General features: G+C 46.6%; 1 protein-coding gene across 1 annotated transcript; it reads right to left on the reverse strand.

Moving 5' to 3' along the window:
- Positions 1 to 18,501: 18,501 nt before the first annotated feature.
- Positions 18,502 to 19,164, reverse strand: MSGN1 (mesogenin 1). Its single transcript, XM_015078358.3, has one exon. It carries the CDS (start codon positions 19,081 to 19,083, stop codon positions 18,502 to 18,504), a length of 582 nt encoding a protein of 193 aa, XP_014933844.3. The 5' UTR covers positions 19,084 to 19,164.
- Positions 19,165 to 27,808: the final 8,644 nt, after the last annotated feature.

Raw genomic sequence — 27,808 nt, forward strand, 5'->3', positions numbered from 1 at the left:
ACTTAAAAAAAAAAATTATTTCTCACGATTCTGGAAGCTGGAAAGTCTAAGATCAAGGTACTGGCAGATTTGGTGTCTGTGAGAGCCTGCTTTCTGGGTCATAGATAGCCGTCTTCTCTCTGTGTCCTCACACGACAGAAGGAAGCCAGGTAGTTAGCGTTAGAATTGAATTGACTTGTAGGACATCTAGTTAGTGTCCACAAAGAGTTGGGGACTGACTTGGAATGGAAAACACACACATTTGGTGTCAGAAGTGGTATGAGAGTGAAAACTCATTCGTAGAAAGTTCAAGGTGGGGAGACAGGGATGAAACCACCTGCACTCCTGTGATTTGTTGTCAGAGATGCATGGTTTCTCCATGCATCAAGCAGACACTCGGAACATAGCTCGGCTTGGGCCATCCTACAGGTGCCCCACGCGGGAGGGCTGCCCATCCGGCTCAGGGCGAGCACCAGCGAGAGGCCCTGAACTGGGCTCTGGTGGCGGGAGCCGAAGAGGAGGGAAAGACTCAGGTCTTCCCTGTCAGGGGCTGAGCAGTGGGACCCCCAGGAGCCAGCCAGAGGACGTGGGAGCCCATCAATGGCAGCCAGAGCAACAGAGGCAGTCGGCAGAAAGAGGACCAGATCTGTGCCCTCTCAGGTAGATGAGCCCTTTATCTGTCATCCAGGGGTGTGCTCACTGCAACTCAGCCCACCTCACACTGGCTCACACCAGTTCACATCAGCTTGGGGGACTGCACACACTTCTTCCCAATGCCACGTCCAGCAACATCGCATTGGCAGCTTGGTGGGACATTTATCCCACAGAAACAGGCAGATACTACAAATCAGGGAATCTTTTCTGGAGAGCTGGTCATTATTTACCAGCACACCACCGCCCCCTTTCTGCCTCCCTGCCCCAACTTTCTGCTGGATTGAAGACCAGAAGAGGCAGGAGAAGCAAAAGGAGGAGCAGAAGAAGGGGAAGAGGAGGAAGAGGACGAAAAGGAGGAAGAGGACGAGGAGGAGGAAAAGGAGAACATTCTCCCTCCTGTCTCTGAGGCTGTTGAGCATGGCAGTGGCCTCAAAGGGCCAAGGAGAACGGCTCTGAATCTCATACGAGTCTGGCATTGTAAACTGGGTTGCACTAGCCTTAATAAAAGAAAAGAACCAGAGTCTATGAAATCCGCCCAGAACAAGGCTACCTGGAGGGACCTGGAGTCAGACACACTTTGGAGTGGAGAGGTGTGATTGTTTCCCAGCCCTCCCCCACACCTTCTTCTCTAGCACCAATATCTCCAGCATATTGGGGCGGACAGGAGAGAAAGAGGGGGAAAAAAACCAAGCATTTGGGTGTGTGTGTGTGTGTGTGTGTATAGGGGTATGATTTGGGGACTTTTCCTTGTTTTTAATGAACTGGCCACTGCTGTGGTCCTCTGTCAGTGGTCATGGCTCCTCTGACCCCCGCCAACTGGTCAGCAATGCTCTTGTGTGACAAGTGTCCGATGTGGGTGGAGATGAGGGGTGTGCACCCCTCAGAGGACCTGACAGGGTCCTTCCACACGTGTCACTCACCCAGGAGGTTCCAACCCAGATTGCCACCTCTTCCTTCCCCTTGCCAACTACCTCCTTTTGCAGTTGAGGCCACTCCCGTAGATGGCTGTCAAGGAGGGCAAACTTGCATGCCTCAGGGTCCTCCGCGGTATCCAGGAGGGCCGTGGGAAACTCATCCTTCAAGCCGCACCAAAGGGTGGCCATGCCTCTCTGCCGTCTCTCCCCGGTGGCCTTCCTACTTGTTCAGGATGGCTCAGGACAGGACTGCAAGGTCTCCACTCTGGCGGTCGCCCAATCTCACCTTTACCTAATGTCCTACTGAATGCTTGGAGCTTCCTGCTTCCGAGCTTGTGGTGGGCACTCGCCTCTGCTATGGGACTCGGTCCTTCCACTTTGGTTCCCAGAGATGCACAGGGGCCAAAGGAGAAGCCCAGTCAACCCAGGAAAGCAGAGGGGAGGCCTGGTCTCCTGACCCTGAGCCACACCACCTCAGACCTGAGATCGTCTTTCTCAACCCCAGCCTCATTCTAGCATGTCGCCTTCCCTAATGGAGCCAGCTGGTGTATATCGCAGGGCTTAGGGCACGTTTTATTTCAGTAGGGTCCTTCCAAAGACTAGGACTGTCCGAGGCCTACGCCACTTTCATCACCACCTGCGGTGATGCAGAGCCTCCTGAAACCCATTAGAGAGCCCCGGGCGCCCCCGTGTGGCTTGTCTCTGCCATTGCACCGACACAAGATGGCCGACTGAAAATTTTAAGGACTGAGAACCTTGAGCACAGAAATCATCACATTACCATTCTGTTGTATTTACTTCCAGTAACCTTTCCATTAGCACAAAAAGAATGCAGATCTATAAGTCTCTTTTTTCTCATAACTTCCCAAGATAATTTAAAATTTTGCTACTCTTGGGCATTTTTTAATATAAAAAAAATTATTGTATTAAACTATGAAGTAATTGCTGAACTACTGGAAATAATGACCTATATTACACTCAGTAATTCTCTGAACTGTCTGTATGTCTGTCTGTCTCTCTCTCTTACACACACACACACACACACACGGAATCTCTATTCTTCCAGGTAGGAGTTGGGGATGGAAAGAGAGAAGGGAATTTCTTACATGTTCTCCTGAATGTGTATCCATAATTTGCCAGGTGCTTTTTACAGGAGAACATTGTGGCACAGGAAAGCCCTACTTTACAGATAAAGAACTTTAATTCAGAAGAGTTAAATAATGGGGCACCTGGGTGGCTTAGTAGGTTAAGCATCTGACTTCGGCTCAGGTCATGATCTAGCGGTTTGTGAGTTCAAGTCCCATGTCGAACTCTGTGCTCAGAGCCCAGAGCCTGCTTCCAATTCTGTGTCTCCCTCTCTCTGTGCCCCTCCCCCAATAATGCTTGCTCTCTCTCTCTCAAAAACTGAATGAATATTTAACATTTTTTTTAATTCTTAAAAAAAAAGAGTTAAATAACTTCCCTAGGGTCACACAGCTGGAGGATATCAAGGGCAGGAATCAAGCACACCTTTCTATGACCCCAAAGCCCCATTACCTCTGAGATGTTAGACCTGCCGGACTAGAACTTCCAGCTATCCCTACCGAGGGGGTCTTCGAATCACATCTGCTGGGACAGCTTCCAAAGTTGTCGTTGCCGTTGTTGTTGTTCATCAATTTTACACATTCAACCAGAATGACTTCAGCGCCCCTGCAGACCCCCAACAGTCACTGGCATTGCCTTTCAGGGCTCACTCCTGGGTCTGCTTTCTCCTGTTCCCTAAAAATGCTCCTCCGTTGGCTTAGGGACGTTCCAAACTCTGGGAATTCCTCCCCACTCATGCTGAAGCACCCGTTCCAGCAGATGTGACCAGCCAGGAGTCCCAAACTGAGTGAAGAAATCCCTCTGTGTCCCCACAGTCCCCAAGCCCTGTTCGATGGCAGCCAGACCCTCCCAAGCCTGTGCCCAAAGTCGTAGTTCAGGAACCAGCGCCCTCATCGGAGGAAGCATCTTTAATGAGAAATCACACGGTGCCCCAGCTAGCAGGACCTCAGAGATCATCCAGCCTGGCTACCTCCTTGCACTTACCAGGACATAGAAGCCCAGCAACCTGAGGGGACTTGACCAAAGTGCTCAGCAGGTTAGGGCGAGAGGCAGCTCTGTAATTGTGGATCCTAAGAGAGTGTCTTAAATGTGAAACAGGTGGGGGGGGAAAGGCTAAACTTCCAGTGTCTGGCACATCGCTGGCAGCAAATTAAAAACCAGAGCCCATAACACATTGGGGACAGCTGCCCCCTCATCATCCACAGGGCTGTTAGAAAGGAACCACCAGGGGCACCTGGGTGGCTCAGTCGGTTGAGCATCCGGCTTCGGCTTCAGCTCAGGTCATGATCTCATGGTTCTTGAGTTTGAACAGCAGAGTTTGTTAGTGCAGAGCCTGCTTCAGATCCTCTGTGTCCCTCTCTCTGCCCCTCTCCTGCTCGTGCGCACACACACACACACACACTCTCTCTCTCTCTCTCTCTCTCTCTCAAAAACAAATAACCTTTAAAAAAGAAAAGAGAAAAGAAAAGGAAGAGAAGAAAAGAAAAGAAAAGAAAAGAAAAGAAAAGAAAAGAAAAGAAAAGGGATCATTAGCCATGAACTGCTCATTGAGCCTTCTGCCAGCACTGGATGCCCAACCCGGGTTAGCAGCTGAGCGTATATAAGTCCACACAGAGCACTGAGGAGCTCATGTTTCCTGGGTGTGTCCACCAGCCAGCTCTGATTTGAAGGACATCATCAAGAGGATGTGACTGCTGGTTGACTCTCCAGCTTGACCTGGACAACCGGAGGCCCCCTCCCCTGTCCTTGGAATGTATGTGCAGCCCACCGTTCCTGCACTAGGAGCTGGTATTAAGGATGTAGACTTGAGAAAAAAATGTGTGGCTGAGAGCTTCTGGACAGGATATGTGACTGAACCCAGTTAAGACCTCTATATAAACTTTTAAGATCCTGGAGGATGGGTGTGGAGATCCCCTCATTTGTGGTGCCCAGGAGAAGCCTCATAAGTTCTCTTGTGTAGTAAAACTACCACCTACCAGTCTGGAGTGGCCTGCCTCTTTCTTTGGTTTATCCCTGACGTCTGTGTATGAGGCCAGCTTCAGATCTCACCCAGGCAATTCCTGAGGATGCATACCAATGGCGTAGGGGCTAAGTTACCAGTGGGTGAGCCATGAGCAAGAAATTGTTTTATTCATGCCCATATTCCTGGTCTCTAGCACAATCCCTGGTAAATAGTAGGGTTTTCATCCATGACATATTCTTGCCGTGGAAAAGTTCCCATTCCGGTGAGTAGAGATGTTTTGGTGTGCACAAACATATTGAGGGTTACTCATGCCCTGGCTGATTTCACGTAGTCTTGGCCAAACATCTCACGGGTCTTTCCTTGTTACCCATTTAATTTGTACATCTGACCAAAAGTGTCAGAAAAAAAATTATTTAGTTTTATATATATATATATATATATATATATACACACATATGTATATAAATATATGTACATATATATATATACATATATACATATATGTATGCATGTATATATATATGTATATGTATATATATGTATATATATAGTTATATATATAGTTATATATATAGTTATATATAGTTATATATATATAGTTATATATATAGCTATATATATAGTTATATATACAATATATATATATTACTGTCCATATATATGTATGAGTTATTCTAGCTCATTCTAAAGCTTTCCTTTTCTACTCAATAAAGCCAAAATCTTTTCAGCAGAGATGTCATGTTTAGCAAATAAACATGAAGGATGCCCTGCTAAATTTGAATTTCAGAGAAACAACGGGCAATCTTTTACTATAAGTATGTCCCAAATATTGCAATATTCCAAGCATTATCTGAAGTTCAAATTTAACAAGGCCATCCTGTATTTTATCTGGCAGCCCTACTTGGGCCTCTATGGAGTGTCTGTGGAACATTCCTACTGAGCTGAAGGGAAGCCGTAGGAAAGAATCAGCAAACAGTGACACCTCCTTGCAGGACGGCTCTCCTGGATCCTGTCTTATTGCTGGGAAGGGAGGAAGGAAGGGCAGCTGTAATGGTGTCTCCTGACGATTGCAAGCCCCACTGAGGGCAGTTCCATGCTCATAGGCCAAACAGAAAGCAGAGCTTGTCTGCAGAGATAAAAGGCCAAAAGGCTGGGCTTGCTGTAACACGGCTCCACATCTTGTGAGATGAGTGATCCCACCGGGCTCTAACATTGGGGCTGAGAGAGGCCGCAGGACCTCAGGGTTCAGGGTTCTGACCATCTCTCTCACTCTCTCAATCTCTCTCCCCGTGTGTGGGTGAGAGTGTGTGTGCGTCCGTCTCTCTGTGCATGTCTGTCCATCTCTCTCTATGCATATGTGTTTGTGCGTCTCCTCCCCGCCCCCACCCCCTCTTTCTCTGACTGTTTGCTAAACTTCTCTCAGCACTTCTCAAAGCGGAGACAGGAAGGCATTCGTGTACAGACTTAATGGTCAGATCTGTGCTTTTATTGCATGTTAACTCATCTAGGAGCTTTGGTTTTCAGACATGGAGCTGCTACCGCAGGTAGGTGATAAGACTCTATGTCCCCCTGGACACAGAGGGGCTACAAGTGGTATTCAGAGCCCCATCACCCCCTTCACTTTGCTCCACACACACAGATGCAGACTTCCTGACTCCGGAGGGAATGCATGACCCTGGAGCCCTGCGCACAGCAGAGACATGTAAACTGACCTTTACGCAGTTGACGAGTTCAGCTTCGACTGCTCCGGATTATCAGGGGTATGGTGAGTCTTAGCAGCTCTGCTTGTTTTCATTTTGTCAAAGGACGGCAGCTCAAACCTCCTGTTTCCCATAAACCCCTGGTACCTTTTGCCTTTCTTAGCATTAACCAGCTCCATTTGCCATCTGTAGAGTTTTACGTCACTGGGACCTGCACCTCTGGCCATGGAATAATTGGTAGATGTCACATTTGGATGGATGCGTGCTTGTAAATAGTTGACTTTGACCAATAAGCAACAGCTGTTTTGGGGTGGCTCGCCCTTCAAAAAGGAGCTTTATATCTTAGAGAAACCACAAAACATTATGGAGAGCACTTAGACTTGAGTTTGACCCACCACCACTTGAGTTTAAACCCACCTCCGTTCTTCACCAGGTGTGTGGCCTTGAAGGGGACTGACATCAGGGTCGTGCTGTGAGCTGTGTTCACAGCCCCTGAAGCCCGCCAATTAAAGGTGGGTGAATTTCTAAATCTAAGAATATCTTTTTCTTCCGATAAAAACAATGTATGAATTATGAATGAAAACTTGTAGAGTTTTTTTTTTCTCCCCCCCAAGATTAACAAAGACTATTTTTAATGATAGGAACACTAATTGTAAAGCAGTTTGAATTTGTTATGAAATTCTTATTGCTTGACCTTGTGATACCCCTTAAAGAACATATATATAGATTGAGTATAGAAAATATAAATATTATGGCATTGTTAAGGGAAGTCTGAAATCTCAGACTCTAAGATTGTTTAGACTATGGTCTCTTCATCATCAAATAGCCATTAAAATACTATTTAGTCAAAAAGGCTTTTAAATGACAAGAGGTGGAATGCTATTTGCAAATAGAAGCAGACACTATTTCTCATAAAATTCTGAGACACACATTTTGCATAGAAAATGCAAATGGATTTATTTTATAACCACTCAGCAATACAGCTTAGACCTTGCAAAAACAAACTTTAAAACAAATTGTCAGGATTCTAACTACTTGTGATTCTTGGCAGATGCCAGGCATTAGTTTTACTGTCAGATCATTCTGCTCTAAGCCGTGCTGGATGGTTTTGTTGGTGCACCCAGCCACAGACTGCCTGTGGGTAACAGAAAGCGAGCTGTTTGGGGAGCACTTGAATCTCTGGCTTTTTTAGCCTAGTGTACAATGTAGGACTATTCCTGCATTAGGGCTCTTGGTTGCACTCAACGGATCCCCAGTTGTAACCAGGTCAATGAAAGTTCTTCATTCAGGAAACCGAAAACTTCAGTTAGAGCTCCCCTTGAGGCATGCCTGGCTTAGCCTTTCACTTCATCTTCTTCCTTCTCAGAAAGACCTTCCCTGTTGTGGCAAAGATAAGCCCCAAACAGCGTGGGGTCCTCTTCTTCACCTCTAAAGATTAAGATGGCCATTTCTGTGCTTGGGGGTCCCCAGGCCATGCAGGGAGTATACATTTGAACTCTAAACTATGCATCAGGCAGAGTCACGGATATACTGTTTCCATAAGGCTCCAAACACATCATTCAGAACAACTCACTATAATTAGCAAAATTTATGTTATAAATCTTACTGATATAAAAAAAAGTCATTAAGAACGATTAGGAGATGAAATAGGTAAATGCCAATTTCTTTGTCTTTCATAAGGCATTTAAACTCATAAGGCAACCTCTAGAGTATAAAACAGTATGGCCGTTGTCTAGGCAATGAGGAAAAGTTTTACTTTGCATTTTCAGTTTGTCCATACTGTTTGAACTTTTTTTTTTACTGGGTTACATAATCAAACACTTAAATAATTCTATCATCTCAAGACTGAAATAAAGGCAGCAGCTTCTTTCTGTGGATGATCTGGGATCTCTGCCTCCAGGATGGATCATTTATAGTGAGCCCAGTCTCTGACATCATGGGGCCATCTACCCCCTACCCACTGGGAGGGGAAAAGATCATGTACTGCTAACTCTCCTCCACTAAGCTTACTGATATAACTTTTTGATAATCGTTTACCAGATCTCCTTACCTTGAGGGGAAAAAAACTAGCACTTACTCCGTCACTGTGCAGGAAACTTAATGCCATTTCATCTTCATACTGGCCTGTGATGTAAGCTTTGATCCCACACATTGCAGATAAAAACTTCATGAACTTTGTGACTTTGGAGACATTGCTATGTTACTTCAGTAAACCACCGGGCTTCTCACTGTCTCGAGTTCTCAGATCGTGCAACCAGAGGCCCAAAGCTGTTCCTTTGCCTTGGTAGGCAGTCTGTTCAAAGCCTGGCTGGCAGAAAGGGTTGTCACCTTGGAGCCCAGGAGCACAGCCCCTGAGGTGCATGCTGGAGCCTCCCTGAATATTCCATTCCTTCCGCTCTTGCCTCTCTGCAGCCCAGAGCAGGATTGCCTGCTCACCCAGAAATAAAGTTTTCTGAATGGATCCCTTGTTTTGCAGCAAGGGGCCTCCCTGGCAGCCAGAACATCTGTCCGTGCCCTTCACGGTGAGCCTGGGCTGTGGGGCGGCCAGAAGCAATGACTGGATGCCTGGTGGCTCGGGAGACTTACCTGCAGTTTGTTGACAAATGGGACGGGCAGAGCCTTCCAAAAGAGGGGGAAAGAGCACCTGCCTCCAGTTCCTGTTTTCCTGTTTCCACAGAGATGCACTGCACTTCTGCTACTGGGTCCTTGGCACCGTGAGCCTGTCATTCCCCTGGTATTTAAAATCCACACACACAAACAAACAACAAGGCCCTAGCATTTCTCCGACACCTTTTGCTCCTTTTAAGTAGAGCCCTTTATGATGGCGCCTCTGGTCCCTCCAGCCCCCCAGGGGCCCACTTTGGCACCTCCAGCCTGGCTGGCCTGCTGCGGAGAGAGGTGGGCAGGGGGGCTCCAGAGTAGGATAGACCGAAAGGGCCTCCATCACAGGAACCGGGGACCCCGGGGAAGTGACCGGCGCATTTATTTGGTTTTATATACCTATTTCACCCCTGGGATTTTTGAATGGGCCCTTTCCAAACAGGAAAACTGAAAGATCAAAAGGGGGAGGCATTCGTACTTCCTTAAATCGGCTGTAAACAGAGGACGCAATCTGCCCCTCCCCCTCTCCTGGAACTGATCATTTCTAGTGTGAATCACAGGTATTCCCTGTGTTTAGGACCTGCCCTAAGCAGTTACTCGTCCCTCGTGATCATCATTCTGTAGTTTGTACTTCCGGGTTCTTTGTCTGAATGAGGGTGGCTCCGCTGAGAGGGCCTGGGGAAGCTCTGTGACCAAACAGCCCTTTACTAGCCACAGGCCCCAGGCAACTTGCTTTCCCTCTGGGAGCCTCATTTTCTCATCTGTAAAATGGGGATAATGGCAGCTACTTCACAGCCTTGCTGGAAGGGCTAGGAAGTGGCAGGCATGCGGTAAGCGGTGTATTAGGGCCAGGTGTTCACTGAAGTGAGTATTTGAGAGCAACATAACGCTCGGGTACAATCAGTTTTCCGGAAAGCTGTCTTTGGCACTGGCTTTTCCAGAGCTTTCCAAAACGAGACCTACCTCTCCCTTCCCACCACTTCTGGCCCCTCATTCACTCTGCTCTTCAGTTCTTCTAAGAATGCTCTGCCCTCCACTCCCTTTCCACCACCCACCCAGCCTCAGTTCTCATATTCAGGAACCCCTTCAACCCCTCAGTCTGCACTGCTCATCCCCAGATGAGCAGATACTCATCTCTAGGGTTCCGAGCAGACTCACTGTCCACGCCACAGTCCTTTCTCCTCGTCATGGAATCTGACTCCTCCACTATTAGGGGATAAGCTCCCAAAGCGCAGGGGTCCTGCCTCTCTCCCAGGTACCAGGTGCAGGCTAAGAAACATGCCATGAACTCACAAGTTCTTGTCCAGTGCATAAATTTATCATCATCACATACTCTGCCAGAATGAGCACACAAAAAATAAAGGTATTTGCCCTTATTTTATAGCTCCAACCCCTGGGCTTGACATTTCGCCCTTCATAACCTGTTCCCAAACGCCCTCAGCCCACATGCCCAGGCGCTCTGCCTCTTGCCGATCCCTGCCTTTCTACCTCTGCTTTGCTGCTCTTCCTGTCTTGAAATGCCCCTCTGCCCTACCGAGATTCCACTTACCCATTGAGGTTCAAGTTCAATGCTGGCTTACCTATGAAGCCAGGTGCCCCCCTCAGACAGAATTCCTCTCTCCCTCCCTTATTCCCGTTGGTTTGGGACACCTCTTAAAAATGTTTTCTCTATTTTTTGCTTCTCATATGCGTATTTAGGTATAGGCCTATCTCTCCCAGCTCCACTGAAACATCTTGAGAACAGAGACTGCATTTTGCCCTCACAAGGTTATTATGAGGATTGAACACGACCGCAATGGTCAAGAAAGAACACAATGTTACTTGTGTTTAAATATGTGGCGCCTTGGTCCCCCTCCACCTGTGTGTTGCCACAAGGCCTGGTACTCAGCCAGAGACACGTATGGTTAAGAATCTGCAGCACACAGACCATGAAAGAGACCCTAACTGCAAGCCGGTTCACCCAGTGCTGTCCTCAACAATGGGACAGGACGACCGTTGAATGAGTGTAACCTGCCACCAAAGAAGTTTCTGGCTGTGTCTGCTTAGTCTCCCGGCTTCCCCTGCTAGGCTGGGCAGGTGTAGTGCAGAACAGAGGGAGGGGCAAGTACCCAAGGCTGGGGGTGCTGGGGAGACAGAAGGGTGAAGGACAAGGGTGACGTGGGCACACCCGGGAAGGAATTGTTTGCAGGGTTTGAAGGAAAGGAGCTGTGAGAGGCAGAGAAAACAGACACGAGTAGGAAGAAGATTGTAAGCATGATCACTGAGCACTGGATTTCTCCGTCACAGGTACGAAAAGCAGTACTGGCAGAAGCAAAACGGGAAACACTCGGGCATTTAGTGACTGAGCCACGTGGGACGCTGCCCATCGTTCACTCTGCGTGTGTGAGGTTCTACGCCCGTTGCTGTGCCTGGGCCCCGGGGAGCTGGCCCCCCAGTTAGCCCGTGAGTGAGGGGCTGCCCTCAGGCTGAGAGTCGGCTCCTCTCCGTGGCAGCTTGGAGGATGTTTGAGGCCCCAGCGTCTGGCTCTCCCTGAGCCTCCAGCCCGACCCTGTGCTTGGTCCAAACCAGCCCACAGCGGATCCCCCAAATCCTGCTGCTCGGACAGACCTCCGTGCCTTTACACGTGATGTTTGTTAGTTTCCTTGACCTGAAGTTACTTACATTTCGTCTACTTTCTCTGCTAGAAGTAATTAGATACACAGTAAAATTCGTGGGGGGGTCCTGGGGATGCAAAATCTTGAATTATGAGGGAGAATAAAATTCTGTTCAAGGGTTTAGGATTTCATCACCCTACCCTACCTGCGGATTTGGTTGTTTTCTGAGTGTGCGCTGATTAGATTCAAAAATTCGGAAAGGTTTCAGGCAAAACCCACCTTGAAGAAATGTACCTGTTTTGAGAAAGATGCCTTTGGGGGCAGGCTTCAGGGCACAACTAGATATTTTCAGGAGACAGAAGCGTTTAGCCAGAACGAGCCAGACTAGGATTCTGATGCCAGCTTTGCCATTTATTAAGCGCTGTGATATCTTGTCATGATGAGCCTTAACCTCCTCATCTGTAAAAGGGACATGGCGGTCCCTGTTCAACTTCATGTGTAATGAGGTTTAGATTAGGGTGGAACAGGATGACGTAACTAAAATGCTTTGTAATCACGAAAGCAGTGGGATGACACAGTGCAGTGGTAGTAAGGGCCAGGGGTGGAGCATGACCACCAGGGATCCAATCCTGGGTCTGCTGCCTCCAAGTTGTACCATCTTAGATAAGTTTTCGCCTCTCTGTGTCTCCACCTCCCCATCTGCAAAATGGGGATAACGTTAGTCCTTGTTTTATAGGGTCGTTCGAGGAGCTGTCTCTTACCTGATAGGGGGTTAAAATAGCTGTTTCCTATAAAGTGCTTAGAAGAGTGCCTTACGCGGAGTAAGCACACGGTAAACATTAGTTGTTGTGGTGGCCGTTATTATGATTGCCATTTCAGTTTTGTCATTTGGGGCCTAAAAGAAACCGAAGGAAAAGAGTGTGTAAGCTGTAGTCCCTATGAGCAGGTATTTCTTGAAATCTGGTTTATGATACCTCTGGAGGCATACAAATACCCCCCAAAGTCGTTACAAAACTCCTACACACTTGAATTATGAAGGGGAATAATAATGGAGGGGCGCCTGGGTGGCTCAGTTGGTTAAGCGTTGGACTTCAGCTTAGGTCATGATCTAGTGGGTGGTTGGTTCGACCCCTGCGTTGGGCTCTCTGCTGTCAGCACAGAGTCTGCTTTGGATCCTCTATCCACCACCCTCTCCCACCCCTTCCCCACTCATACTCTCTCTCAAAAATAAATAAACATAAAAAAAAAAAACCCTCCCACACATTGTATCTTAAAAGAGAGAATCACGACCATGCTCCACATCGTGTAGGAGGAGAATAGAAAGGGAATCACAACTTAGAATATGCCCTGATCTGTGTAAGTCCTGATGAGTTCTTTGGACCCTGCAAAAGCACACTTCTTCAAACGAGAGCATAGGCTCGTGGGAAAGACTTGACTGCAGAGACCGTTCTGGCGTGTGTCTCCACTGCTGGCACGTGGAGCCTCGAATGGCCAGAGGAAGGAGTCCAGCAGATCCGATGGAACTCTGGGCTCTGCACCAATTATGTGACCCTGGGCAAGGTGACTTGACCTCTCTGATCCCGTTTCTTTATTTGCAAACTGGCCTAATAATAGCCCTCCGCTATTGTTAGCTGTCAAAGTTAAAGGGGAAAGAGTGTGTAGAGAACTTGGCCCTGAGCCTCGCACCTCACAGGACGGATCCACAACTGGCATTGGCTCTGCTGGGAATAGCCCGTGGTGGTGCTTTCCTCGTGACCCCGGCCCTGCCCCTCTGCCCTCTTCACTCAATGAAGGAAAACAGAAGTCAATAGAGTTCATTTGCAGAACTTAGCGGGAGGCTCTGCTAGGGGAAGGGTAGTCAATAGTTTGCAAACCCAAACCCAAGAGGCAAACAAGTAATTGCCTTTTCCCCCCACTTCCTCAGAAGTTTTTTGCTTTCTTCCAGCTCACAGTTTACCGGCCTTTCTGGAACGAAAATATCAAGTCCTTCCACGTTCTCTAGGAAGCACGGCTTCAGCTTCAACATCTCATTTTTTTTTTAACGTTTATTTATTTTTGAGACAGAGGGAGACAGAGCATGAACGGGGGAGGGGCAGAGAGAGGGAGACACAGAATCCGAAACAGGCTCCAGACTCTGAGCTGTCAGCACAGAGCCCGACGCGGGGCTCGAACTCACGGACTGCGAAATCATGACCTGAGCCGAAGTCGGCCGCTTAACCGACTGAGCCACCCAGGCGCCCCATCAACATCTCATTTTTGAGGTAGCAGCCCCTCAGATTCTCAGAGAAGGACAGGAGGAGAGTGCCAGACTCTGGGTGCCCTGAAGCCCGTCTGGGGTCCAAGCTCAGCCTGTCCTGCAGCCTGGAGTGTGTGTAGGAATCAAACGACACCTCAGAGTTGACACAGAGAAGCTACTCTAACAGGACCTCAAAGGCAGCGACGCCAAAACTCACTTGCATGTGCATTTTCTTTTGCTGTTTTTTTTTTTTTTAATATTCTAAAGTAAAGGCAATTCTGTCTACTTGTCAATTTGCAAAGGATCCCCCCCAACCCCTGCTCTGGCCTCTCTGCTGATTAGCTCGTGGCAGAAACGACAAGAAGAACAAAGAATCCTCAGCCCAGTGTGAATTGTGGAACACTTTATTGAACACGAATGAACAGAAGTGAGGTTTCCTCTGTGGTTTATCCTAGGTGCCAGCAAGGAAGTGAAAGGGATTTTTGAGGAAACGTTTGGGGCAGAGGCAGAGGTTCAAAGGGAAATAATTCAGAGGACAAGACAAATGACAGCCTCTTCAGAAATGCTTCCGATGGTGAAAGAAATGAGGGTACCAGAGACGGGGAAGCAGAGAAAAATGGTGGAGAAGCCTGGGAGCGAGCGTTTGCCTAGAAAGCTCTCCACTGCCCAGCACACAGCATCCCAGAGTGAGCTGGAAGGAAGGGCCTCAGCTTTGGAGTTAGAGCTGAACCCTCCAGCCAACTAGTCAACCATGTGCCACTAATCGTGGGGCTTTGCACTGTTTAGCTGGCCCAAATCTTAGTTTCCTCACCCTCAACATGGGATCAATAATGCCCCCTCCTGGGCTTGTTAGGAGGATTACGTGAAATAATAAATATGAAAATCTGAGGACAACATAACAGACACACACAATCTGTGGTTCCCTATCCAAGCACCAGAAATAACTTGCTCCTATTTATGAGCTTTGCCCGGCCAACTGCCCGTAAACGCTCCCTAGAGGGATCAGGGACCTGATCCAGCTATCCTCCCCACAAGGGAGGCATCTTCGTGGGGGCATTGCCGCAGGAGGCAAACGCCGGTATACAGCTGTCTCTGCCGGACGGGGCCCGGGCTGTGAAGCCTGTCTGGGGAGGACTGCAGCTGTGCTGGGCTCAACCGTGTCTGTGCGACAAGGCCCCACGCCAGAAGCCCCCTCCCACAGAGCTCTCACCTTCTCCTCATGTTGCACATGCCTCCCCTCCCATGGGCACCTTGGAGTCCTGAGGGCAGGCCCAGCTAGTAGGTGAGTCTGTGGCTTTCCAGGTTTTTGGACAGTGAGGACAAGCAGTTCCTAACTCATCCACAGTATCTGGTCCCCAGGGCAACCGAAATTACCCAAGCTATTTATAAACCATTCTTTTTTTTCTTTCTTTTTTTTTTTTTTAACATTTATTCATTTTTGAGAGTGAGAGAGACAGAGCCATGAACGGGTGAGGGACAGAGAGAGTGGGAGACACAGAATCTGAAGCAGTCTCCAGGCTCCAGGCTCTGAGTTATCAGCCCAGAGCCAATGCAGGCCTCGAACTCACAGACCACAAGATCATGACCTGAGCTGAAGTTGGACATTTAACCAACTGAGCCACCCGGGCGCCCCTATTTATAAACCATTCTTAATGCTCGATCTTGAAAAACTCAAAAGCCAAGAGCATTTGGGTCCCACTCTTTTCAAAACAGCAAGGAAAATAGCTAAAACTTGATCAAAGGCTAGACATCCCCTTCCCCATATTACTATCTTCCCTAATCTTCCTTCCCCCACACATTAAACCACACACACACACAAATACATATACATGTGCACGAACATATACTCTCACTACAAATGCACAGGGCAGAGTCCCTTGAAGAAAATCTTGATATACTGCTCAACACTTTCCTTTTATAAAGCACCAGCAACAAATATATGAGAAGCTGATGAAGGTTTGTAGACACAGAATGACATTTTAGCAACTGTCCCACAACCCACCATCCCTGATGACAAGATATATTTATTCTTCGGTTATAACAACACTAATGAGAAATAAAGTTATATCCCTTCTTTGTACTATAGACAAAAATAAAATGCAGGTATATTAAAGATACATATGTATGTTTTCAGTCATATGTGGATCCTGAGAAACTTAACAGAGAACCATGGAGGAGGGGGAGGGGGGAAAAAGTAACAGAGAGGGAGGGAGACAAACCATAAGAGACTCTTAAATACAGAGAACAAACTAAGGTTTGATGGGGCGTGGGAGAGAGGGGAAGGTGGATGATGGGCACTGAGGAGGGCACCTGTTGGGATGAGCACTGGATGTTGTATGGAAACCAATTTGACAACAAATTATATTTAATATAAAAAGATACATATGTAAATAACTATGAAAATATTTGAAAAACCCATAACATTTGGATAGCCTTGGAACTGGGAAAAATTAAGCAAAAGAAAAAAAAACATAAGTCATAAAAGGGGGAGAGGTTTGACCATATAAAAATGAAAAGCTTCATAGAGCAAAAGGACACCACATTCAAAAGCATAAATATAGGATACCATAAACATGGTACTGTGACAAAATGATAGATAAGGAGGAAATCTTTTCAATATGTATAATGTACAAAGAACTTTCCCAAATTAATGAGAAGACAAGTAACCCAATAGAAAAAATAGCAAAGAATATTAACTGACAAGTTACAGAAGAGGAAGCAAAATGAACAAAAGTCATGTAAACTAAAAAACAACGCACCGTCTCAAATAGTAGATAGGGAAATTAAAATTAACACAACAGTGACAGAGCCATTTTTTTAATCTATTAAGTATTCAGAAGGTTAGCAACATCCAGTGGCAGTGTGGGACAGCTAGTTCTGTTGCATCGGGTTTGGGACCCCATAAATAACTACAAACTTTTATAAAAGTCTTCTAGTAGTATTTATTTAAATTTAAAATGTGCATATATTCTGATCCGGGCATCCCACTGGTGGGAAATTTCCAGGCTACGAAAAATTACCATGGATAAATATAATGGTCCGTGATGATTGCCATAGCATTTTGGGGGAGTAAAAAAGGGAAACAGCCCAACTATTATTCAAAAGGTGACTCTTAAATTATGTTAATACCTGTGCTCTGGCACGCTGACCCTCTGATCTCCACCCTGCTCTTCACATGTGTAACTCAGAGCAAATCTGTGCTTCCATTTCCATCTACAAAATCAAGGTAATAATGACACTTACATCTCAGATTTATCTCTGTTAAATGAGAAGGAATTTACTATGTATTGCTAAGTAAAAAAAAAAAGCAGTTTGCGGAACTCAAGGTATTTTTAAGTGTATGTTTGCCTCTATTTATTTGTAAACGTTTGTACCCACAAAGGAAAAAAGTGGAAAAGTTATACATTAAACTGTGAACACATATACTGCTTTTGTTAATATGTCATTTAAAAAAAAAGAAAAATTTAAAAAAAGAGAGAGAAAGAAAAATCATCAATAGGAAAAGAAATGACAGGAAGCATTAACAGACTGTTCACTGGGAAAAAAAGTATTAATTGTTAATAACCATTTGGAGAAAAAGGTAGCCTTAAAAAAAGAAAAAAAGCCTTTTTAGTTCAAAGGTTTTGAGAACTTCCTTCACTCAAAGCCCCCTTTGGACTGCTTGTGCCACTCACATTAGCCAAGGCGAGAGTGCGTTTCACCAGCCCCCAGACAAGGCCCCCGTGAAGTAGGGATGTGTGTTTGTGTATAGGTGCAGGAGGGCTGATTTGGAGGTGGCGGGGGGGGGGGGGGGGGGGGCGGGGGAGATGGGCAGAAGAAGAACAAATACCTCTGGAGGGGCTAGAGACAGACTTGAATTCTAATCCCAACACTTACACTCATCTATAGAACTAAAATAGTCTCTTACTTTTTTTGAACCAATCTCTCCATTTGAGAAAGGACTCCACGAAGGGACTCTGTGACGTTATTGTCACTGCAGGCCTGTCCCAGGCTGTGCCTGCCCCCCACCCAGCCCTGCTTCAGGCCCACGCTGTGGTGCTGAGTACCCCCTACCTTCCTCCTCCTTCCTACCCGCTCGCTCATACCCCGGCATCGGGCGTGTGCAGCCTCCTGTCCCCCGCATGAAGAGAGGAGGGGCTGGCCTGTACTTCACTGTATCTTAATGAGGTCTGTCTGCCTGTGCCTTGCTATTTACCATGACGCTAATTCCTTCTGCATTTACGTGATTTTGGCTCCTGCAAAAGAAAAGGCACGGTTTTAGTCAAACACACACAAGTACACACATAAGCACACAGACAAAATAAAAACAGGAATGCTATAGCCCTTTACTTGATACACATCTTTCTAAATAAGAATCCAGGTGTCACGCTGGATGCTACACAAAATATGGATTTAGTCGGCAACAGAAAGAAAGCTCCCACCACCAAAATAAGGAGAGAAGATTAATCGTGACAATTTTACTTTATGGACAAAATGCATTTAAAGTCATCGGCCCTCTAAAATACCTCGGACAGGCAGAGAAGGGGACAGCAATCTGTCTCTTCGCAAAGGCGCCGGGTTCCTGAGAAACCATGAGAAAACGAGAAAATACCTGCTTGTCTGGCTGTTAAGTGTTCCCAGTGGGAATTCCCTCGGGACTTTTCAGACAACAAAGTCCCCACGCTTACTGTATTAAAAAAAATAACTGCTCGCTGTTGTTCCGTGAGCTAGTCCAGGTCTTGAAAGCTCTCCTGTCCCCTCCCAGGGGCCGGGATGGGTCGTGGTCTTGGGGTGGAGCTCAAGCGCTCTGGGGCCGAGGCTCTCGCCCGCCGTTGAGGAGGTCTGTGAGCTCTCCGATGTACTTGATGGTGTACTTCAGCGTCTGGATCTTGGTGAGCGGCTGGCCCCTCTGGCTGTAGACGGGTGGCAGGTAATTCCGAAGGGTGTGCAGGGCATCGGCCAAGGTCCTCATTCGGAGCTTCTCCCTCTCGCTGGCCTTCCGTCTCCGCTGCACGGACATCCTGACTTTGGCGCCCTTCTGGGTCTTGGGGCCACCAGCGCCCTGCAGGTAGGCGGGCTGGAAGGCTAACACGTTGTAGTCCACCTCCCCCAGGCCACCGGTCCCACGGCCACCGCAGGCACCGCTGCCCCCACTGTTGGCACCTCTGTGCCCACAGGGCAGCCCAGCCACGGCTGGACGGGGAGAAGAAGCATAGGACTCCAGCGATGGAGCCGGAGACAGGCTCTGAGTGGGGGAGGCCTCATTCGACTCAAAGGGCCCTGCCCTGTCGTTCCAGTCCCAGGACGACAGCAGGCCGGGGCTGTCGGAGGGGCCCAAGCCCTCCTCGAGGCCGAGGAAGGTCTCACGCAGGTGGTCCATGCCTGGGTGACAGCTGCAGAGAGAACGGCTCCCTGGCAAGTGAGAAAGAAAGTTCTGCCTCCAGCCAGGGCAAGCTCCCTTTTATGATGGTGGGGAGAAGCGATAAAGTGGGAAAGAGGGCCGGGTGGGGGGAGTTCAAAGGAGACACCAAGGACCACGATGGAAAATGAACTCTTCAGGTGTCACTTTCTCCTCATTGATAATTAGCATCTTCCAGCTAAAATGTCTTTAAACAAAAAGGCCTCCAAGAGAAGAAAAAAGGAATTATCTTGTTGTAACTAAACCAATTAAGGCTGCCTAACTAGACTTAGCATTGTCCTGTGGAACTCATTAATGAGGGAGCCAAAGAAAACAAACCTGGGGCAATTTGCAGCAAGGAGGTGGTGGCCCAGAGCCCTGGTGGAGAGTCCCAGGGTGCCCCAGAGGGCCACCATCCCCATTCAGCAAGACCTCCTAGACGTTTCAGAGCAGATGGGGTATCCTGGTGGAGAAGCAGCGTGGTGTAGGGACAGGGAACCCCTCTGGGCTTGGATTCCATGGCATGTCAAACGCGGACAATTATGACTCTTACTTCAGAGGGCTTTCCAGAAGACAGCACCCAGCAGACACACAGCGAATGCCGATTTCCCTCTTGCCTTCCTCTTCAGCAAATTTTCCTGAGTTGTGCTTCCAACATGCCCACACTCAGAATGACAAAGGCCAGCAGCTCCAGGAAAGCCAGAGCCTTAATGAGCAGGAAATATCCTCCCAGAAGCTTAAAGGCCTTGCTTTAGCTGAGCAGATTGGGATTCCCCACGGCAAACAGACACCAGGCAACAGAAAACTCTTTTAAGGCAGGGAGTTTGCAGAATACCTGGCATTTTGCCTTCTGAAGGTCTTTTAAAAATCCAGCGGCAGAATCACACCTTGGTTTTTGAAATGTATAGAGGAAGTGTGAAATTAACTAGGGAGCCTGTTTTCCCCACCGTGGCTCCAAATGCCACCGAATGTGTTAAGTTGGATGGTCCTGCTAGTTTCCTTCACTTCCTACACGCTCTGAGAGATAGACCCTCGGTGTTGGAAAGGGGTCTCAGATTCCCCATTTGTCCCATAAATTTAACTTATTCTCCACGTAACTAGTTCTACGAATTAGTATTAACATCAGATCAAAGCGAGTTACGTAGCAGAGTAACATTTAACATGTCCCTTAACATGATTAAGTCCCTTTGCAATTATTGAAAAGAAATGCCAATGGTCTTAATTAGAACACTTACTGTATTTTTTAATTAACTAGGCCCAGGGAAGAAAAAGCGAAAGCAGCCAATCTGTAGAAGAATGCTCTTAAATTCACCACTTACTAAAGGACCCTATTGTGAAGAATAAACACTAATGAAACATGTAAGTGTGATAAATAACCTCTTCTCTCTGCCCACCGCTGCTTTCTCTTCCTTCAAGTCTTATGGAAAAGCCTAGAATCTGCTAATACTATTGAAGAAACTTTATATATAACTAACCTTTATTTATTTATTTATTTATTTATTTATTTATTTATTTGAGTCTCATTTTACAGATGAAAATGCTGAGGCTCTAAGAGGTTAAGAAACTCAGTTAAGGGGCACCTGGGTGGCTCAGTCAGTTGAATGTCTGGCTTCAGTTCAGGTCATGATCTCTTAGTCTGTGAGTTTGAGCCTCGCATCGGGCTCTGTGCTGACAGCTCAGAGCCTGGAGCTTGCTTCGGATTCTGTGTCTCCCTCTCTCTCTGCCCCTCTCTTGCTCACACTCTGTCTCTCTCTCTCTCTCTCCCTCTCTCTCTCTCAAAAATAAATAATAATAAAACATTAAAAAAATTTTTTTAAAAAGGAAACTCAGTTAAGATATCCCTGGTAGCAAGGGGTAAAGCCAAGAGTCCTGGTAAGACCCCAAAGTCCACTTCTTTAAAAAATTCTGTTTTCTCTATTTTAGTTGTTTGCGGTAGAGGCAGGTGACTTGATGGGGTTCAACGAGAAGGAGACTCTCAGTAGACCCAAGGTGGCTGTGATGGCCACTGACACACTAAGGTCTTAGCCCTTATATTCTAAACTTCACAGTTTTCCTTGTAATACTACTTCTGCTCTCAGACTCCGGAGATGTTGTTTTTTTCTTTCTATAGCTTCTTTCTAAAATTGCTTATTTCTTAAACTTCTATTTTCAGAAATTTCATTTCCTAAATGAGACAGGATCTGTCAAATAGTTCGTACATTATAGACACTTGGTAAGTGTAGGCTTTATTCCTGTTGTGACTGTCACTCATGGTCAGACTCACCAGTATCAGAATGACCTATTCTGTTCTGGCTCCTTTACCCCTGACCCCAGACCCCAGCAGTGCCGCTCCCCAAAAAAACTGTTCTTAGAGCAAGAAAAGCTGCCTGGTTTCTATGTTTGTCAGTGTATACTCTCTGGTAAGAAATCAACCAGAACTAAGCTTGCGTTTTCCTGCTGGTCTCCATGAAGTATCCTAGGCCCCATCTGAGGAAAATGGTTGTGCAGGATGGTAAAACACCATTAGCACTTGAAGACCGTGGCTGGGCACGCACTAGTTAGGTGTTTTTCTACGTCCATTGACAATAAGGCAGAAAACTGGACGGTGCTAGGCGGGACCCAGTAAAACCTAGTTGAGTGTGTGGTGTAGTAGAAAGATGAGCCAGAGTTCATCCCCATTCGAGCACATCATTCACCTTTTCAGGGCTCTAGGATTTTACTTTGTAAAAAGAGGATAATAGTATCTGTCCTGTCTTTTTGATGAAGAGCATCTGTAAAATAAGGTGTTTGGACCAAGGGATCATTAAGCTCCCTTCCAGCTCTAAAATGCAATGAAACAAGTTACTGTGTGTGTGAGCTCGATTAAAAGCACCCACCATACCAGTGTGAAGGGACTTAGAGACAATTAAGTCCATCCTTTTATCTGCATTCTAGAGATGACAATGACTTGTTTAATGTCACATCAAAAGGCTGCGGCAGAAATGGAACAGAAAGCAAAGTTGTGTGACTCCCAGATTTTTCTTCCTTAGAAAATAATGCAGGTTAAGTGATACATACGCTTTCATATCAGTCAGACTACATAGTTCCCACATTACTGAGTTAGTAGGATAAATATCTTAAAAAAAAATTTTTTTTAACGTTTACTTATTTTGAAGGAGAGAGAGAACATGAGCAAGGGATGGGCAGAGAGAGAGGGAGACGCAGAATCCAAAGCAGGCTCCAGGCTCCAAGCTGTCAGCACGGAGCCCGTCACGGGGCTCGAACTCATGAGTAGTGAGATCATGACCTGAGCCGAAGTCAGAAGCTTAACCGACTGAGCCACCCAGGTGCCCCAGGATAAATGTCTTAATGTGCATCTAAAGGTCATTCCCTCAGCAAACATTGATAAGATATTGTGACTATGATGGTAACAAACAGAAAAGAAGTCCCCAACCCTGAGGCATGTCCCCAAGAGGCCTTGCAAAATTTCCTGGTCCTAGTTTCCAAAGACTAATGTGGAGGTACAGATTGGCTCTCAAATACCAGGCTCATGGCAGCCTTTTGATTGTAGCTCTCCCCAGTGAGCAGGACCCACAATTTGCCACACAGATTAATGAGTGAGTGTCCCAATGTCTAATTTTCACCAGGATGATCTTCTGAGGGGATGCCAGTCATATCCCTGATAACAGCAATGACAGAGGCGTGGCCAACTAGGCATTTTTCAGTAGCCTGTAGTGGAGATTGTACAGGAGACCGTAGACTTTGGAACTGGCCAGGAAGCTAGGCAGAACCACTTCTGAGAAACTGACAAACGGGGCTCAGAGAATCAACAGGAAACAGGGCAACAGACTGCTCTGATGCATGAACCTAAAGCCACCCATGGTCCCATGTCACTGCTGGCCCATAAGGCACCTCTGTGCAAATTAGAAAAAAATACCTGGTTTGGGCTTCTTTCAGTTCCCACTTACCTCCTTGGCCAGGCTCATTGATGCAGGGCTCAATCTCTGCCAAGAGTGGCCCTGGGAGCCCTCGGTGATGTGTCTCCTTTGCAACATTAGCATTTTTAGTACTTCAGTGACTGTTCAGATATCGTTGGACAGATAGGTAGTGGCAGTAGTTGCAAAACTGTGTCCACTGGAGTCAGCCTGATCTTACGTTGGCTGTTGAGGAATTGTGATCTTGGAGCCTTTAATGAATCTCTTTTAGCTTCAGCTTTGTCTGTACAGTTGAAATACTAGTACTCACCTCATACCAGGTGTCTACACTGTAAGCTTTGAGTATGGCAACTAATGTTGCCATAGGTGTTAAACCCTGTTCAGTGAGCTGTTGATTCCTTGAGTCAAGAGAAGTTATGGGCACCATATGTGGGACTATAAATACATCTCTCCTATTTTCTTTGGTGTCAACTCACCTCGGCTTAGAAATCAAATTTCTCACCTTCAAATGAAGCCTTTTTTTTTCTTTTCTTTTTAACAAAACCAATTTAGAGTTCTTCACCAAAGAGCAGTAGTTGCCCAGAGCCGGTGATGGGAGCCATCAGCTTCCTGTGCAGTCAATAAAGGGATGTATTGCCCCTAGATCATTTGAAAACAGAGATAAAGCTGACTGTAAGTTGGCCTGTGTTTTACTGTCACATTCCAGTGCCAACTCTAAACAATGACAAAAATAAAACAAGCACTCCTAGCTGAGACGGAGCACTCCCACCACCGACCTCTCCTTGATAACCACTGCCAAAGAGAACTTTAAACTTTGCTCAGAAGTTTGGAACTGTGACCCAAGGTGCCCCAATCCTAGTCCTAGTTTTGACCCTGCTTTACTACGGAACGTTGAGTGAGTCACTCACCCTTTACGCGCTGCGGTTTCCTCCCAGGAAAGTTAGGGTCAACCTGTATACCGTGTTGTAAGAAGCTAAAAAGATTTAAAGCTGAAGCTTGCCATTGGGGAAGTGGAAAGGGCTATAGGAATATGTTAAGATGTTTTCAAGATTAATAAAAGTTACTACGGTCACCCATGAAGTCATCCACTCTGAACCTGGCAATTTTGCCATGCCACATAACACTAAGTGAATCAGCATGGAAGCTGGCTTTTTAAAGTCTATCTTGTGAGAAGTAGCGCTGTCCCCAGATCTTCAGGAAACGTCGAGATGGAAGGTCTATTCCCCTTATGGCTTCCTAGACCCCTGTACCACGTAAGGCAGTTTGGATGGACCGTTTACTCAAGACCAAGGGAGGGCTCAAGTGGATTTCAACTTCTCGTGATGTTGCAGAAAGTCCTTCAATAGATCTGTAAACTGAAAATACTAATCCTGGAGTCTAATTAAAATGAAAGCTTCTTTGTTGAATTCCTACCAGGTACTGAGAATTACACCTGTTTCTTTTAGATCTATTAGGTCATCTTAATTTTTCCACACTCTGTATGGTAGAGGTTATAATCCACCATACTTAAAGCTTACAATGTAGAGACCTGGTAAAAGTGTGTTCTCTATGAGCTAAGTATTAGTATTTCAATAGTACAGACCAAGCTGAAGCTAAGAGAGATTCATTAACGGGTCTAAGATCACGACTACTCACATGCTAAACATGAGGATCCCCGTGTTCAGAAAGGGACCCAGTGGACACAGCAAGAGGACATAAAAGCAGGATAGGTACTACCTAAGTCTGTATGAATGCCACATCCAGGCTCCTTCCACAGTAGACTCTGGCCCCCAGAAGCAATGTCACCCATGGAGTGTAATCACTGAGAAAATCTGCAAGATGTGGAGCTTGGTTCAAATCCCACCTCCTCTAAGAAGCCTTCCCTGCTTGCCTCAGCCCTCAGAATTTCTTCCTTCTCTGATTGACAGTCCACAGCTTTGACCCCACTCATTTGACACTAATATATACTGCCTGATGTTCTGGTTTACTATCCACATTAGTCTGACTTGCTTTCCCAATTACGTTGCAAGTCCCTTGAAGGTATGGATGATTATTTTGCTGGGCCACAACATGGTGGGTGGAGTTAAGAAGGTGACCGTCAATTAGCCTATTTGTTTGTTTGTTTGTTTGTTTGTTTTTTGGTACATGCTGAGGGCCAAGCCCTGTGCTGGGTGCTGAGAACAGAAAATTAAATTAAGAAGCTTTTGTCTTCATGTTGCTTAGAGTATTGAGGGTGGAGATAGAGAAGTAAAAATACTGATAAAACAATGTATAAATGCTGTGATAAATTTAACCATAGGACACAGGCATGACTGTATGTGACAGCCCCCAGGAATCCTCTGTAATGTGTCCCCATCACAAATGAGCACTTTCAGTGCTTCACCAAACACTGGTGGGTGGATAGGAAGTGATTACTGGCCAGAGGAGAGCCACTAGAGGCAGACTAAACCTGAGTCAAATCTTATAAATATTCACACATAGATGAGGGGCACAGAGAAGAATCGGGAGGACTTTCTGAAAGACGTGATTTCTACAGCCTTGCTTTGCTTTTTAAGTAACACTCCTTCGCGTTCTTAAAAGGATGTTCCTTTAAAAGCAGACCTGTTTTAGCAAGATGAAAGGTTAGGGGAGCTCCTTCTAGACACTGCTTGAAGGTTAGATGTAGCATGAATTGTGCAGGAAACCACTAACTCAGTGCCCACAGGGGGGCCAGTGGAGGCTGAGGTTGGAGAAGTAAGCCTTGTCTCTAAGGGTAAGGCACTTGGACCATAGCTGGCAGGTGACAAGGAGCTTCTAGTCCTCGTCATTAGGTTGAAGTGGAGGCAGACTGGGCCAGCCCAGCCTGGGGCCACCATACCAGCTGCTGGTGGAGATCATGCATAGAGGCCACGGCTGCACGTGGTATTGTTCTAGTTGCTTAATGTAGATTAACTCACATCAGTCCTCACAGGAACCGTACAAAGTAGGTGCCAGAAGCAGCCCTCATCCTGTTTTACTAATAAGAAATTGAGGCAGAGAGGGGTTCAGCAACTTGCCCAAGGCCCCACACCTAATGACTGGTAACCCCAGGATGCGAACCTAGGCATGCCGCCCGCGGTCCAGGCTTTTAACCTCTGGCTAAAAGAACTGAGAACAGCTGCAGGCATCAGTGTGATGGTCTCTGTAGGGCTCTTGAAGCCAAAACTCAAGCTTGAACCTCAGCTCAGTAAGTAAGAGAAGACTGACTGGTTGGTGCTGTTCAGTCATGTAGCCAGGGTATTCAGAGCACTGGAGATCGGCCCCGGGTCCTAGGCATTGTGGGGGCTGAGAAGATTCAGTAGGTTTAGACTTTCTGTCTTCATTCCTAAATTAAGCACCCATGGAACTCTTTTCTGTCCCAGTGAGTCTCATTCTGGTAGTCTAAGGGGGGGGTGTCGTGTACGTGTATGTGTGACCTGGAGAGATACCCCTTTCTTGGCCAGACCCAGGGATGATAAGAATAATAAATGTATTTAGTACTAAATGCCTTGTATGACTTATTTAATTTAAATCTTACAAAAATCCTCTCAAGCAAGTACTATTTTTGTTCCATTTTACATAAGAAAAAAACCAAGGCTTAGAGAAGTTGAGAAGTTGCCCCAAACCATGAGATTAAAATGTGGAGGAGACACGATCTAGTCCCGGGTGGTCTGACTCCAGAGCATCAGGCTCGAGGGGGTGATTTTAAACCAAGAGGGAAGACATGGGTGAGGGAGGGGTTTGGACTGGGCCCTTGTCACATGTTGTAAGGATTGCAGCTGTTTTACAACTTTGGGTTTATAGTTCTAAAATAGAAGGCATCTGTCTCTCCCTACCACTTCCCGGTACTTTCCCTGGCCTTGCACCATGCAATAATTTTTATCAAACAACAAGTAAGGCTGATATTTAAGCATATTATCCTATAATTAAAATTTTAGAGAGAATGTCTTATTATTTTGTAAATAAAACTTTTCCGTTTTAATGTTGATAATAACAGTGCTAATGCTTTCCTTTTTTTATTTTTTAAAAAAAATGTTTATTTATTTTGAGGGAGGCGTGGACAGAGAGAGAGGGAGACAGAATCCCAAGCAGGTTCCGCTCTCTCAAAGCAGAACCCAACGTGGGGCTTGAACTCATGAACTGATCATGACCTGAGCCGAAATTAGGAGTCAGACGCTGAACCGACTGAGCCAGCCAGGTGCCCCTAATGCTTTCCTTTTTTGACTACTTACAGCACCGAGTCTGTGCTAGGCTGAAGATGAGAGCCTGGCACACATCATCCCATGTAATCCTCGACAGTCCAGCGAGGTAGGCGTCACCCTCAGCTTACAAGAGAGGAAGCCAAACTTAGACGCCAAGGACCTGGCCCAAGGTCAGCAGACGCAGCTTCTCTTTGCAAGGCCACACCTTCACCCAACAACTCTGTGGCTGGCACACCCTGGGTCAGCTGTGGTAACGCACCCACTCTCCTGCCTCCAGCTCTGTGCTCAGCACAGGACACTCAGAGTGCCCTAGTTCTGACAGCTGTCCTTAGCCTTTGGGCTTCCTGCCTGCTCTGGGCTCCATGTACTCCCCTGACCTCTGTATATTCGTCAGTCCAGCCACAGCAACAGCCACAGCCACAGCCACACAGGTCCCCACTGGCCAGCGCAGCCCACCCCCAGACCTTCCTAGTAGGCAAGTGATGGGCCTAACCTTTGAAAACCATCAGGGCTAAGTTAAGAACCTGGATCTTTTCAACTCTTCACACAATCTTGGCACACAGCTGACGCTCAGCAATAACAAAACAGATAATTCTTGTGAGACAAAGGGAATATGGCGTGTGTATGTACACGTGT

Source organism: Acinonyx jubatus, chromosome A3 (assembly GCF_027475565.1).
Source record: "Acinonyx jubatus isolate Ajub_Pintada_27869175 chromosome A3, VMU_Ajub_asm_v1.0, whole genome shotgun sequence".
NCBI classification, from domain to species: domain Eukaryota; kingdom Metazoa; phylum Chordata; class Mammalia; order Carnivora; family Felidae; genus Acinonyx; species Acinonyx jubatus.